The 14,652-nt window shown below is 49.5% G+C and overlaps 1 protein-coding gene across 1 annotated transcript in view; it reads right to left on the bottom strand.

Moving 5' to 3' along the window:
• Window positions 1-1,713: 1,713 nt before the first annotated feature.
• Window positions 1,714-14,652, bottom strand: part of DDX31 (DEAD-box helicase 31) — a 69,071-nt gene continuing 56,132 nt past the window's right edge. The window contains exon 20 of the mRNA XM_055331250.1: window positions 1,714-1,973. Within this exon, the coding sequence (XP_055187225.1) occupies window positions 1,769-1,973 (205 nt within the window). The 3' untranslated portion in view covers window positions 1,714-1,768. The remainder of the gene's footprint in view (window positions 1,974-14,652) is intronic.

Genomic DNA, 14,652 nt, shown 5'->3' with positions numbered 1-14,652 from the left:
AAGAAACTCTCACCTAAGTGTTAGCAGATAAGGAAGGACAAGTCCCACCTCAGAATCACAGTCCTTTACACACACCGCAGGTTCCAGCACTCCACCCCCAGGAACGCAGAACCCGGATTGGACCGCTTGAGGAATGAGCACATGAGGGGGTCAGGGTTGGCGGGGGGGGGGGGGGGGGGGGGGGGGGGGGGCAGGGCTTCTTTGATCCTCCCCAATCACCGGCATTAATCCTGTGTCTCACACAGCTGGGTTTTGTCTCTAAAGTTTGATGCCTCCTTTTCTCATCCAAATCCTGTGAGCCATTACACACTGCAGTAAAGATGGCAGGGGTTCCCCAGGTCAGCTTGACATCTGTGGGGGCTTGAGGATGATGATTCTTAATGTTAGAAACTGCACCAAGCATCCCTGCTAATTCCTATGTAACAGCCATCGTAAGGAGGCCCCATCTTCCCTCCTGTGGAGGATCCGTGCTCACTGGGCTCACACTGGCCCTCTCCCTGGGTCCTCTGGTGTGGGTGTCAGCTGATTGCCGCTACCAGAGAGGGACAGAGGCAAGGACGCCAACCCCTCTGTGGACCCCGCAGACGGCCCACCTTGCAATTCTTACAATCCTCTCCTGGCCACTTAGTTCCAGGATCTGGAGGGTTTTACTAAAGTGGGGCCCCAGCACTCACTGCAGGACCTGGAGGAGGAGGAGGAAGGCAAAGAGAATAGGAGAAGGTGGACAGAACAGAGCACCTGCAGACAGAGAGGTGCTGAGCTCTGGCCTGGCTCCTTCCAACCTCTCTAGAGTCTCCAAATCTGACACTTACTGGGAAATTGGTAGGCCCCCCTTTCAAACCTCCCAAGAATCACAGTGCGGGAGGGGTGGCTGAGGACTGGGCCACACTACAAAGGACCCCAGACTTGAGGACAAGGTGGGATTTGATGGGAGAAAGCACTCAGGAGACCAGTACTTTTGGACTTCAAAGGCAAATAATGAAAAGGCCACAGTGGAAAAAAAAAGAAAAAGAAGAAGAAATAAAAAAGGCATCAGTACATCCATCAGCCGTGACAGAAGTTTCCCGTGGACATGAAAAAGGAAGCCACGCTCGGGAATGCGACGTGGGGTTTGGAGCAGCCTGTACACGGGACTGGAAGCCTTCCAACCCACACCCAAAGCTGCTGGTCCTTTTACACAAAGCACTTGCATATCAAGGAAAGAAGCTGATTTTTTTTTTCTCGCTTTCACACACTGCATCCCAGTTTTTAAAATCCTATTTTACAAAATGCATTGTAGTCCGTGTGCTGATACAGGGCAGCTAACGTAAAACTCGGAGACTCGTTCAGAACCCTGTCCCGAGGCAGGAAGAGGCCTCCCTGCAGCTGCTTGCTACACCAGGCCCTCGCCCGAGGTTGAGGGGGCACCATGCAAGCTGCAGGCCAAGATGAGTGTGTAGTGCTGGTGAAAGAGTACAAGTATGAGCTATCTCACAGAAGGTAAGCATTAACTGGTTCGTCTACATGGTGCTGACCCCCGCCCTGCTGAGATGCTGGGACAAGGGCTGTGGCTTCTCTGGGTCAGGGACATGTATCTACAGGGAAAAGTGGCACCATTATTTCCCACAAGGCTCCTGGCAAGGACGGGCAGTCAGCCCTGGCCTCTGGGGCCTCCAGGATCCCCCCAAGCCCCAGGCCTGTGGAGGCAGAGTTAAAAAAAACAACAACAATGCAAACTTTTTTGGGAAGTCTTGTTGAACCCTGATAAGTCTTTTTGGGTTTTTCTGCTTCATGGAAAGTGTTTCTTAGTTTTTCCCACGGCAAAGGCTGGGCACCGGCTACAGACGGCGATGCGTGGCTGGCTGCCGGGCTCTGCATGTTTGTTTTGCTTTTCGACCTTGGCGATGCCAGCCTCCATCCCACTTGAGTATTCGGAACGCAAGATTTCAGCAAGGCGGTGGTGTGTACTGTGGCTCTTCTTACGAAGGTCAGGCCTGAGGAACAGTAACAGCAGAGGGGGAAAAGAAACTTTATTATTTTTTTCCTTCCCATTGGAAAGAGGCTGAGAGCAGCTGGTTCCAAGACTGTGGAACTGACATTTTTGTATTAACAGCAGCACAATCCCTTCAATAGCGCCTGTTTTGATATTCTATGCACCGGAAGATTAGATACGGCGCTGACAGATTTTCATAACGGTGGCAAAATATCATGGCATTTTTAAAAGTGAGGCTTTGTTCTATGTTGTTTTCATGGAAAAAAAAGAACGATACACACTCATACTCTGATGGCAAACGAAGTGTATGATCCAGCTGTTTGCCAAAGGATGGGGGGAAAAACCCGCCTGAAAACTCAACAACATTTCAGCGGTGAGAGCTCACCAGTGGCTTCCTGCAAGCGAGCTCCGTGCAGTTCAAAGCGATTGGCCTCCTCCCAACAACGACAAAGAGGCCAAACAGGGAAGGCTGGCACGTCAGTCACAGATACCTCTTCACTGACCGAGGACACTCAAGTAAATATTTCTGACCTCAAAAACCCCAAATCAAGGGTGTGCAGGGGCAGCCGGGTCCGTGTCTGCACAGCACCCAAAACGGCAGCCCTCAGCTGACCCCAGACGTGGGGCAGCTCAAGAGGGGTCTCCCTGCCCCCAACCAACTCAGAAAGTGCCCAAGGCTGAAATGAAAATCAGTCTCCGAAGTTGAATCCTAGTAACTGTTTTCAAGAGACAGCAGCTTACCATTTGATCAGAAGATCAGAGGGAGATATTTGTAGAAGTTCAATTGTACACAGGAAGAAGGATTATGAAAATGGAAGAGTAAATGTTTCTTAGGACACGATACTAAACCCAAACAACAATACCAGAAACTTATACTGTTCTGTGGGCCATTCTCTCAACCTCCCAATGGTGGTGTCCTGGGGTATCATGGTGTCTTGGGGTTCTTACAAAAGGCAGTTACAACCTTTTCTTTGTAAAAATTAGAGATCGACTGGACTAAAGCTATGCTCAAAATAAACATAATGGAACTCCTTTAAAACTGAACAATTAGCAACAGGACTAACTTATGCTAATAAACAGATGAGGCTCTAGGATTCTGTGACAGCGTCATAAGTAGGCTCTAGGATTCTGTGATGGTGTCATAAGTAGGTTAAGGCAACTACACCTAATTACAGGCACACTCCACGAGGTGGGGTTCAAGCAACAGTGCAGCTGAATCCGTGGTACAGTCAGAACATGGTTTCCTACCATGACACACAGGGGGAAATACAGTCACATTTTGTTGGGAAAAAAGAAAATTTAAGGATTAATTACGAGCCCATATTTAAGCGTTAGAATTTACCATAAGGGTGCCTGGGTGAGTCAGTGGCAATACTTAGCGAGATTAGGAATATAGAGGGAAGCGCTTTCCGGGTTCCACATAATCTCATATAATCTCGGCTGGATGATGGAGGTGTGATAGCACCCTCCTCTCACAGATAAGGAACCTACTCTGGAGGAGCATAAGTACTTTGCCCAGGACCATCTAGCTCCTAGGTGAGAGGCAGAGATGCAAACACACACCAGAGGGACTCGAGCCCACAGTCTTTCCACCAGGCTGCTCTGGTCCAGGGGCGAACAATGAGGAAGGCCAGCAGGATCAAAGGTGACAAATACTATGATTTGACACAGGAGAGTCCTGTGTTCACACAGGAATGCCACAGGGGACAATGGGGGCTGAATGTGGGTGGCAGAGGAATGCAGAGCAAGGCTGTCTGGACTTCAGTTTCCTCATCTCAACAACAGGATGACACTTAGAACAAAGCTCAGAAGTGATATAAGGGCTTAATAGACACACAGGCTGCTACCGAGCATGTGGATTTTGGTCAATTAGTTAAAAACGAGGAAACTGAGGTCCAGAGGTGCCAAGCAACTCCCTTAAGGCCACACAGGAGGCAGGCCAGGGCACTTCTGCTTACAGCCCCCTCTCCTAATGGGGTGGACATTGTGACGCAGGTGGGGCAGTGGACAGTGTGGCCCACTGTCCCCAGCGGAGGGCCGGGAAGAGGAAGGACACAGGCCTGCAGTTGGGAGCACTCAGCATGTTCCAAAGCGAAGGCTGCCAGTTCTCATGCTTGTAGTTTATTTTTAGTCGGGTTACATGACAGGCGGAGTGAAAAGGTTCTGACAGGAAGAAATGCTGCTTCTTCCCCTTTTGAAGCCAGGTACTCACAATGTGTATAATTTTAAATGTAACAACCTAAGTTTCAAAATATGCAAAATCTCAGTCAAAATATCCTCCCCAGCATAAGCTCTATCACTGCAGTGATTGCTCCTGCCACAGCTAAAGCAGAATATATAACCAGAACCCGATTGGAGCGATTGATACCCTAACCGCCGACAGAGCAAGCACGGCTGCAAGGGGGCATACTCCCTGCCAAAGGCGCTCGGTGGGGTAGCTGAGCCCCCCAACCAGTGGCCCCACAGCCAGAGCGAAGACCACATGGACAGAGGCACCACGCAGGCAGGCACACATGCGCGCGCACACACACCCTGCCCCCTTCCCAGACACATGGAGCTGGGTGTTCCAGGCAGCAGAACATCCCGTCTGGTGGGCATGTTTATGAAGGATCTTCAAGTCCACACTGTGGTAGAGGACAGCACTGAAAGCATGTGTTGGAGGTGGTCTCGCTTAAGCCTTGCGCTCATCTCAAAATGTCCTAGCTATTTTATGATCTCCTTCTGGTTAATGTACTTTCAGCCTGGAACCCAAGACCAAATTCCGAGGCTCTTGGTGGTCCCGAGAGCAAGCAGAGGGTTTCACCTTCCAGACCCAGACTGCTTCCTCAGGATGAGGACCTCAGGATGAGCCTTGCAGGAGCCTCCTGCTGTCAGAGCAGCAGGATCTATTTTCCCCCTCGGCCAGCTCGCTGTATGCTGTTCCTTTGTTCTGAGGCCCAGGGCCGAGAAGGCAAAGTACAGATGGGAAGGTGGAATGTTCTGAACCCAGGCCTGCACCCTGTGCATGTGGGCTCTCGCTTCCTTCTCCTGCCAAGCTACAGTTCTCCCAGGGACTCGCCAACTTTCTTGCCCTCCTTGCCCTCCAAATACTCGAACCCCTCTCGAATGGACTTCCCAGGACTTCCCAGTCCACCCGAGTAATCCCGCAGTTACCAAGCAACAGATCAGTTTATCTAACCACAGGGAGCTCCCTTGTAGTGAAGGCTGAATGAGCCCCCTTGGTCACCAGGCTGGATTACCCGGCAGGATGGGCAGATGCCACTTTCACTGCCAATAAGGTGAAATCACAGCCTAATTAGGAAATCAATATGCCTGCTTGGGTTACTGTTGCAGAAGAGGGACCCCAGGACCTCCTCTCAGCTTTATCGACAGACTCATAGAGAGCCACCCCAGGTAGGAAGCCACCCCAGCCCAGGCTTGTGTTAGTGGTATCCTTTCGCAGGACAGAGTGTTTCACTTTATTTTTTTTATATTTATATACTATCCAGCCAATCAATGTTTTCTTTTCCATTTTATCGCTTTAAGGTCAGGCTCAGAAAAGTCTTCCTCATCCTAGCATTGAAAAATGTTCAAGCCTATTTTCTTTCAGTCTGCTACTCCCTTAATTCCATCTATATTTTCTTCTGGTTTAACGATTCCTCCCCAACAGCTATCCGGTTATTCGAGACAGTCACTGGACAATAAATCTGCCCCCCCCCCCCCGGGACTCAGAATGTGTCCCTGTCACACCCTTTAGGACGTTCAGAACACTTCCTGCAGGCAACATTTAAAGAGATGCGGATGACAGTAGCTAACGTTAATGAGGTCTACCAAATATATTAACACGTAACTGACACGGGGGTGGTGAAGGGATTTGAAGGCAAAAGAAGTCAAATCCAAGTCTTTCAAACTGGCCATGTGACTTGAATAGTAATTTTACCACACTCATGTGGCCCTTGGAGCAGGTCAGGTACTGTTTTTGGCACTTGACAAGTATTCAACTCACTTCCTTCACCAACGACCCCCATGATACAGGCACTGTCAGCAACCCCACTTTACTGGTGAGGAATCCCAGGCACAGGGAAGAGAAGCAGCACACCCAGAGTCACCAACCACTGACAGAAAAACTGGATCAGGGATCCCTGGGTGGCGCAGCGGTTTGGCGCCTGCCTTTGGCCCAGGGCGCGATCCTGGAGACCCGGGATCGAGTCCCACGTCGGGCTCCCGGTGCATGGAGCCTGCTTCTCCCTCTGCCTGTGTGTCTCTGCCTCTCTCTCTCTGTGACTATAATAAATAAATAAAAATTAAAAAAATTAAAAAAAAAAAAGAAAAACTGGATCAGCCCCGAAAATCTGACCCCATGACGGGCACACTTAACTACCATCATGAGTCCTTATCCAAACAAAAAGTCTCTTTCATGACATTTTTTTTTAAAGGGGGGTGCAGGGGGAGATAGAATCTTAAGCAGGCTCCATGCCAAGCACAGAGCCCAATGAGAAGCTCAATCCCACAACCCCGAGACCAGGACCTGGGCTGGAACCAAGAGTCAGAAGCTCAACCGACTAAGCCAGTCAGGTACCCCAAAATATTTTTAACAAGACAACGTTCATGTTATCTCAAAACCTCAGACTCTTGGAGGCCCTGACAGAGTACATCTTAAATGTAATGGTTGGATAACTTAGTTGAGAAACAGCAGTTTAAAAAAAGCACAATCTGTTTCAGTTTCATTATAGACACAAACACAAATATGTACACTTGCAGAGGAAGTCTGAAGGGCACAAAAGATGTGATTCAAGGTTAACTCGGATTGTGGGTTTATGGGTGATTTTTAAGCTTTCCTCTATTTCCTGAATTTTTACAGCAAACATGCATTTTTATAATCAGAAAAAAAGTATATTTATTTTAAGAAAAATAAACCAAATGGTAGATTTTTGTCCTATAATGAAATATCAAAGTATTTAAATCTTTACTTACCAAAACCTCTTTCCCTTTGGCTGGCTGAATGAGTCTGTGAAGGATTTTTCTCTTAAAATAGACACACAGAGGAGTAGTAAAATCTACTTACTTCTCTGATTTGAAAGTTGCTGCATGTAAGCCAATGACTCAGAGCCACGGTGAGGCCCCCACCAAGGACTCTGTAGGGAAGCAAGCCCCCCAGCTGGAAGAAAAGCTGGGATCTAAGTGATCTTGGTCGGAAACAGTGATGCTTTCAGATGGCTTGAGGTGGACTCAAAAGTTTCTTCTTCCCACCTTGCTCTTATGGATGAAGGAAAAGTCAGCAATGTCTGAACGGGGTTTTGGTGGCTCTCAGATGACAGTAAGAGTAATGTACAACTCCAGGGAGAGTCTGACAAGCAGTCCCTCTGGTGCAACAAAGTAGTTCAGGTAAGGAATCAGGTAGCATGGAACGATAATTTTGCCTACACACTATTAAACCCAAAGCTTTCAGGTCACTGAAGAGCAACTGTATCAAGACTCCTCTAACCTCTGGATTCTGTTCTGGCAGAGATATAAGCTGGTGGGTGGACCCTATAAAGGATGTTTTCTTTGTGACTTCTTAGCATCAAACCAACTCTAGCTTCTGTGAACCTATGAGGGCCCCAGAAAGCACCCCATTCCAGGGGAGCCTCCCTGTGGCAATGGACACTGCAGAATAATTCCCGAGTGTGCCTTTGTGGACACGGGGATTCATAAACAGTGGGTTTCTGCCTTATGTCCAAGAACAAGACCCAGTGAAAAGCAGAAGACAACTCCATGCCCTGGGTTGAGGGCAGGCATGCTGCTAGGCCACACTGGCCACAGGCAATCAATACATTGACAGCATGATAGATCTGCCATCTGGCGGACAGCACAATGAAAGGGAGGACAGAGATAATGTTTTGAGATAGCAGAGGCCTAAAAGGGAAGAATGGACAGAATCTCAGAATGGACAGGAACTTTGAGATTATTTACCTGAGTGACAGAAATTCTTAGAGCAGCTTTATCAGGATGCAGGCATAGACATCCCTGGGCAGGTGGGCAGTGCTGGGGAAGGAGGGGGTAGAAGCCCAGAATTCTGATGACTCTGGCTAGAATCCCAGCTCTGCCCCTCACCTAGCTGATGTCCCTGTGGAGTCAACTGCTTTCTTTCAGCTGAGTACCCCCCCATGTCAGAAAGTGCCTCCACAGACACCTACGAGCATGTTAAGTGCTCTTTACACATTTTAATTCTCTGTGAAAATACCAAGATGGAGAAAAATCAAGTAGGTGTGGAAACAATTAAGTGTATTTGTAACTGGTAGGGCTATATCCTGAAAATGTTGTCTGAGATTGATAAGCTCGGTGTAAAATTGCAGCACCAAACCCCAGAGCTCAGCCCTCTGGACCTGTCCTGTTTGACATTACTATGGATGCCTTGGATGATATTACGAGGCATATTTATCACATCTCCAGATGAAAAGCAGCCTGCAGGGACAGTTAACACAGGGGATTACAAAACACCTGCCACACCCTAGTAGGCCGAAGGGATGGGCCTTCAGCTAACAGGTGAAACACAAGAGGGGCACAGGCAATGTCTTGCTCTTGAGGCCAAGCAGCGGGCTGGTCAGAACTATCACACGTGCAAACAAGATGGGGCTTAGTTGGCCAGTTTCAATCTAAGTCACAGGATGACCCAGATGACAAGAATGCGGGAGGCAGGGAGCCAAGAGGCCTGGATGCCTAAGAACACTTGCCTCTCCCTGTGAGGGCAGGACACAGGGAGGGGCCCCGCTGCATTGTAAGCCCAGTCCATGCTGAGTCCCCCACACGCTCTTACCATCAACAGACCAACAGCTACCATATCATTATCCTCTTTTGTGCTGATCAGTCTCTGCTGCACATTCGAGGAGTCTCATAAACCCGATTTTGTAAAGAACCTGGGCTGAGAGAAGAGCTGCTGAGATGAAGAACTGTGACCAGCAGAGGTGGCCCCTCCGAGGGAGAGGACCCTGGCACCTTCCCGCACAGGCTGTGCGACTCTTTCGGTTTGGCCGAGGCCTGATTTCTCCTCGTGCCAGTCTGCTCACTCACAAAAGGATTAAGTGAACTAATGAATCAAAGCGCTTCTCACAGTGCCTGTTGCGAAGGCCCTCATTAAATGTTGACTGTTATTGTTATTAACAGTTATGGAAAAGAGGAAAGGCGGGAGAGAAGGAGCCATCATCAGATATCCGACACCTGTCATATGGACCAGGGATGGCTTTGATCAACAATAACAACACCTTGTATTTTTGTATTTGCAAATCATGCACATTCAGCATTTGAATCTCACAGAGGCCACAGAGTGAAAATCAGACCAATGGGGGGAAAATGAAAGCAGTCCAGTGGGGCTCATTTCTAGGAGCTCTCACAGTAAGCAGGGGCCACTGGGGAGGTGGTGACCCCCATAGCCAGGAGGCCTAAAGCAGAGGCCTTCCAGACTGAGGAGCCACACAACAGGCGGCAACAGGCGGGTCAAGGGTGGGCTGTGGCGGGAGCACTGAGAAGATTCCAGGAAGCGCTCACCTCTCTCTTACAGACTCAAAGAGGAAGCAGGATGGGACACTGGGAGAAAGCAGCATTTCCTCCAGGCTCAGCACGGGCCAGCTGTTACACGGTTAGTACCTCCTCCCACTCCTCACAGCCCCATGAGCCCCACAGCACAGGTACACTGTTGCCAGGGCTGGGATCAAGCTCGGAACATCTGACACCAGCTCCAAGCTTCCCTAATCCACTGCATCCTTCTGCCTCTGGATCCGGAAGGAAGCCAGAGAAAAAGGGGGATCCAGATCATCCCTGCCATCATCTCTTCTCAGAGATCTTTCAAGGTTAACTGCCCCACAAACTCAAAGCTTCTACCACCCACTCCAGTGGTCACCACTCTGATGGTTTCAAATCAAATTTTTCCATATACACAACCCAATGACCTCCTGCTTCAAGTTTGTTTCTTCTACTGCTATGGAGAGCAACTATTTGCACATAGAAAAATATGTGTAGCAAGTTCCAAATATTTTTTTCTTTGTCCAATATTAACTCTAGAAACTGGAAACTTCCATAAAGGGTACACAAGGCACCAGCCAAGTGCTCAGAGGTGGGCTCCAGGCTCTCTCAGACTCGGGGCCACAGGATCAGGCCTGCCATGTCCACTGGGTTACTGGGGACCAGCCTTGGTCACAGGGCCCTGGTGAAGACTCAGTGGGATATGCACATGGACTCAGCACAGCCGAGGGCACACAGAGGCCCCGAAGAGTCCCAGGCCCAGCTGCTGCTCCAGGGCGATGCTCAAACTGCACCCCTCTTCTGGATTACTAAGTACTTAAGATGTTACTCTCCATTTCAGACTGCTGCTGTAACGTCAGGGCCAGAATGAAGAGGACACCCGGAATCATTTCATTTAGGTCGTAACAGGATGCAAAGACTCTGGCCTCTTTGAAGTAAGGAGAGCATGGAGGGGCTGGGGATGCATGCTTTCCTACTCAGAAAGGAACCCGAGGCCCATGGGAACAGATTAGAGGAGTGAGTCACCATAGGAAGGGCCAAGACAGGTCAGAATGACTAAAACTGAATCGAACCACATGGAGTAAAGGAAAAGCTAGGGTCTGTCACGTTCTTTCCTATTTTTTCAATGGAATAAACCACAAGAGCTCTGGGCAAGGCCAATCTAAAGAAGAGCCGGGCATCCTGTTGCATGCAGCCTCAACTGCCGTCTGCTGAGTCACGCTGGGCCAGCCGTGTCTCCCAACTCCAGTGGCTGGGAGGCTCCAACAGGGACCGTGACCGCCCAGCATCCTCCCAGGAGAGGCTGGCTGGGTTCCTGTTGTCGTTGGCCCTGACTGCTTGACTGAAAGCACAGCCTGTGTCTCCCACAGTCTGCAGGTGACCCAGGTGTGGAGGAAGAGCAGGGTCACCATGAAATCCCTCTAATCGCCTCATTAGCCAGGGGGGATGAGGATCTGTTTGTTCCACGAGGAGGCACAGGGCTGGTAATTGCATGGTGTCAGAGAGAAAAAAATAGTGGTAGAAGCAAAAGGCTTCTTCTGTAAAAAGCTGCATGTGCACTGCTATAATGAAGTCAGGGCACACAGTACCTGGCAGGGAAGGAATGAAGACTGGGTGTGTAGCAGGTGAGCTGGGTGGAAGGGGGCAAGCCCTCCACCAGAGCCTGCGCCCACACTGTGCCACCTGCCCGGAGCTGCCTGTGAACGCAACTTGGCGAGGTCAAAACCAACAGGGGACTCGCCGACACACAGGCTCTGAGCGACAACTCTGCTGTGCCGTCTTTTCCACCAGAAGAGGCCAGGCCACCTTCCGCAGTACTTTTCCTGTCCCTGTCCCATTCTAGGCATACAAGAGTAGATTCTCTTTGGTACAAATGCCCCAAAGTGATAATCCAGTGTGAACTTCAAAGTGACCCTTTTAGCTCCCAAACAGAGAGGCCAGTGGGACATACTTCCATGCACAACCAGTGCAGCTCACCCACGCTCTACATGAATTAATCCTGACTCAAACTCAGAGCATGCAAACACATAGCCAGCACCTCACCGTCTTACTGTGTTAAGGACACCCCATCACCTGCTCCGAGGACCTGGGTCTAGGGATCTGTTAAGTTCATGACTCCATCCCACTCTTCATGACTCCAGGTTTCACTGAAGCGTGGTCGCCTGGGTTGGGGCCTGGGTGTGTCTACTGTATACAGCTCTCCAGGAGAGTCTGAGGGCAGAGTCTGCTCCCCTGTTCAACAGGACAAGCACATCTTTCTCAAGGTGTCATCTGGTGGTCCTCAGCTGTTTCTCTCTGGCCTTCAGGCTGAAGTCAAGCTATCTGGCCTTCCAATGGGGTATCTGCTCCGGTCCCCTAGAGGCAGGGTCCTGACCTGGCTTATCCCCAGGCCTCCCCTACCTGTGAAGCCAGGGAAACTGTGTCAGAAGATGATGAACCCAATTCTTGTTCTCCCAGGACAGTCTGACTGAGGAGTGGAACAGGGGGCAACAGGGAGACAGCTCTGTAAAGCAAGTGTGCTCCCCACCCACATCCCTCCCCCCAGCAGTTCCCCCACACAGGATTGGCTGTTTGCAGAGTTCACTAAAGAGGTAAGTAAGAGGTATTTACCTCTTTTCCTTATCTTTCCTTTCTTCCTACCATGCTCTTCCTCTTGAAATTACAGGGTGCTTTCATTTCCTATTCTCCTGTTCAAAACTATTCCCCGAGCATCCACTGTATACTAGGTACTATGGGAGGTGCTGGGAATGTGATGAGAAAAACCAGACAGGTTTCCACCGTGAGCTACACTTGAAGGACATAGACATGAACCACACAAACACCCACACAAACAGATGGCAGTGTAGGGTGAGGGAAGGGTGGGGTGCCCACCTGGGCAGGCAGCCCAGAGAAGACCTCCTTGCAGAGGAACTGGGGTCCAAAGATAAAGAGGAGTGGTGAGAAGCCCAGGCCCTCAGGAGCTAGGCAAAAGCCCTGAGAGAATGGGTAAGTGGGGGCCATGCAGGTCCTCGGGAAGAGGGGGTCTGCTGTTGTCACTTGTCGGAGTCATTAAAGCCATGAGACCCAGAGAAAGGGTGGCCACAAGTGTAATGGGTGAGGGGTGTGAAAGCTCTTCGGCTTGGAGCACAGGTCAGAGGGGAGTAGAGTGGCCAAAGACAACAGCTCCAGAAGGTCAAAGAAGATGAGGGGCCGAGAGCTGCCACTGACCGCAGCAGGGTTTGAGAAGCGGTATGAAGACACTAGTGCAAGGCAGCCAGGGTGGTCAGCAGTTTTCAATGCTGCTGCAGACCAGATAAGGAGAGATCTGGCCTGCATGTGGGGGGTGAAGAGGCTCTCACAGAGATCCCCATGCTTTCAAGTGTGGCTTTTGTCTAGCCTCTGATCTCATGTTTGGCCAATCTGTCTTTTTTACAGAATGAAATCGAGAAAATTTTCACAGTGGGCAATATTCCAGGTTTGCCTTCAGCTAATTAAGTGATATTAGGGAGGTTGTAAATGCCACATAAAAATTGGCAGGCAAGCTGCTTCTAATGATGAGAATATTGCTTTACAGGGAAGTGCAGCTGCAGCTTCTTAATGCTCATCTTAGAGAGGACCAGTTCCACATTTTCAAGGTTGTTCCTGATAAGACAAGATCAAGGGTGCTGCACAGCTGTTAGCCACACTTCCCACTCCCCATCCCAGGGAAGCTCACAGGGACAGGGAAGGAGGGCACAGAGAACCACCAGTATTGTCATTTCTGTAACCAACAGCCAAGGGCTCCTGCATGTTCATGTTTGGGAGGTGAGGGGACTAGGCAGAGAGGGAGAGTCACCCATCCCAGGGCACAAAGAGGGTTAAGTGGCTCAATCCCAACTCTTTATCACTGGGTGATCCTCCCTTGCTCAGCACCGAAGACACAAGTGGGGCACTAGATTACTAGTCAGTGCAGGAACTCTTGGTAGTTAATAGCTACTGATTAGGCCAGGGTGAGAACCTGCTGACTGGGCAAAGGCCTCCAAAACTGAAAAAGGCCCTAGATGGAGCTATGTAAAACCCCTAGTTTAAACTTTGGTGATAAAGCGTTTGTGGTAATTCAGATGGGAAAAGTCTGGCAAGCATCCTCTCCAGGAGGATGTTTACTTGTAGAGAATACACTGTATCTGGGGACTTTGGGGTTAAGGCAAAGCTCTGCGGTGCTTGGGTGCCAGTGGCTCTGACCTGAGGCCAGGACTCAGGGGAGCCAGCCCCATGTACCCCTGCATTTGACTACAGCCTGCTAAGCACTGGCCAAGCACATGCAGATCCAGGTGTTAGGGGTTAAGCGATCTATCATTTCAGATTGCGTACCTGTTTGATAAGATCAGGTAACACTTTAACAAGGTTGGTTTGAGAAAACTTATACAAATAAAACAAAACTACATTTCTTTTATGACCAGTCAACAATTCAGACTGTTGTTTCTCTACTAATTTTAAGAGGAGGGAGCAAGAACAGAGGAGCATAGTTAATGGATTACTGATAAAGGTGATGCCCCAGATGGTTCTAGGTACATGAAAAACATCAGAAAGACACAGGTGGCAGTGGCCAGAGGTGGACAAGTCTTAGGTAGCTACAAACTAAATTGTTTGGGGAAGCACAGCACATTCATGATAATAGCACATAACTCACATGAGACAGGGTGGTTAAAACCAGCAGACTTGCTCTTCCATATCAGCCCGGTAGCACTAACATGGTGAGGTATTCTACTCTTGAACCATTTTCCATAGTGTCAGATAGCTGAGGGGATCTGTAGCCCTGTGTGCCTCCTCACGACTCTTGCGACTGCCCACACAGACAGACACCCTGGCAAACAACACAACTCTGCCCTCCCGCAGCAGACAGTAGTACTAGGGTTCAGTGTCTCCTGGGAAGATGGAAACTTTGGAAGGTCTGTTACCTTTGCTTCTCAGGAACTGCTGAATCTACCTTGCTTCAAAATCAGAACTATGTTTCACAGGGGGAAAATGCTGTGTTTGTGATGGATGTTGCTAAGGGGCCATTCAATATTTTACCAACAGTACTGACTTTCTGTGTGCATGTCTATGTCGGTGGTTGGGGTGGGGGTTGCTTTGGCAGGCCTGTGTGTAGGTGTCAGAAGAGTTTTGTAACAATGACTGTGTGCAGGGGAGAAACATCTTGTGTTCCTTTCAGAACTAAGCACTGAAAAAATAGACACAGACCTGGT

This window comes from Nyctereutes procyonoides, unplaced genomic scaffold, assembly GCF_905146905.1.
Source record: "Nyctereutes procyonoides isolate TBG_1078 unplaced genomic scaffold, NYPRO_anot_genome, whole genome shotgun sequence".
Lineage (NCBI taxonomy): Eukaryota > Metazoa > Chordata > Mammalia > Carnivora > Canidae > Nyctereutes > Nyctereutes procyonoides.
Note: the sequence above shows the minus strand (reverse complement) of the source record. Positions and strands in the feature narration are given on the sequence as shown.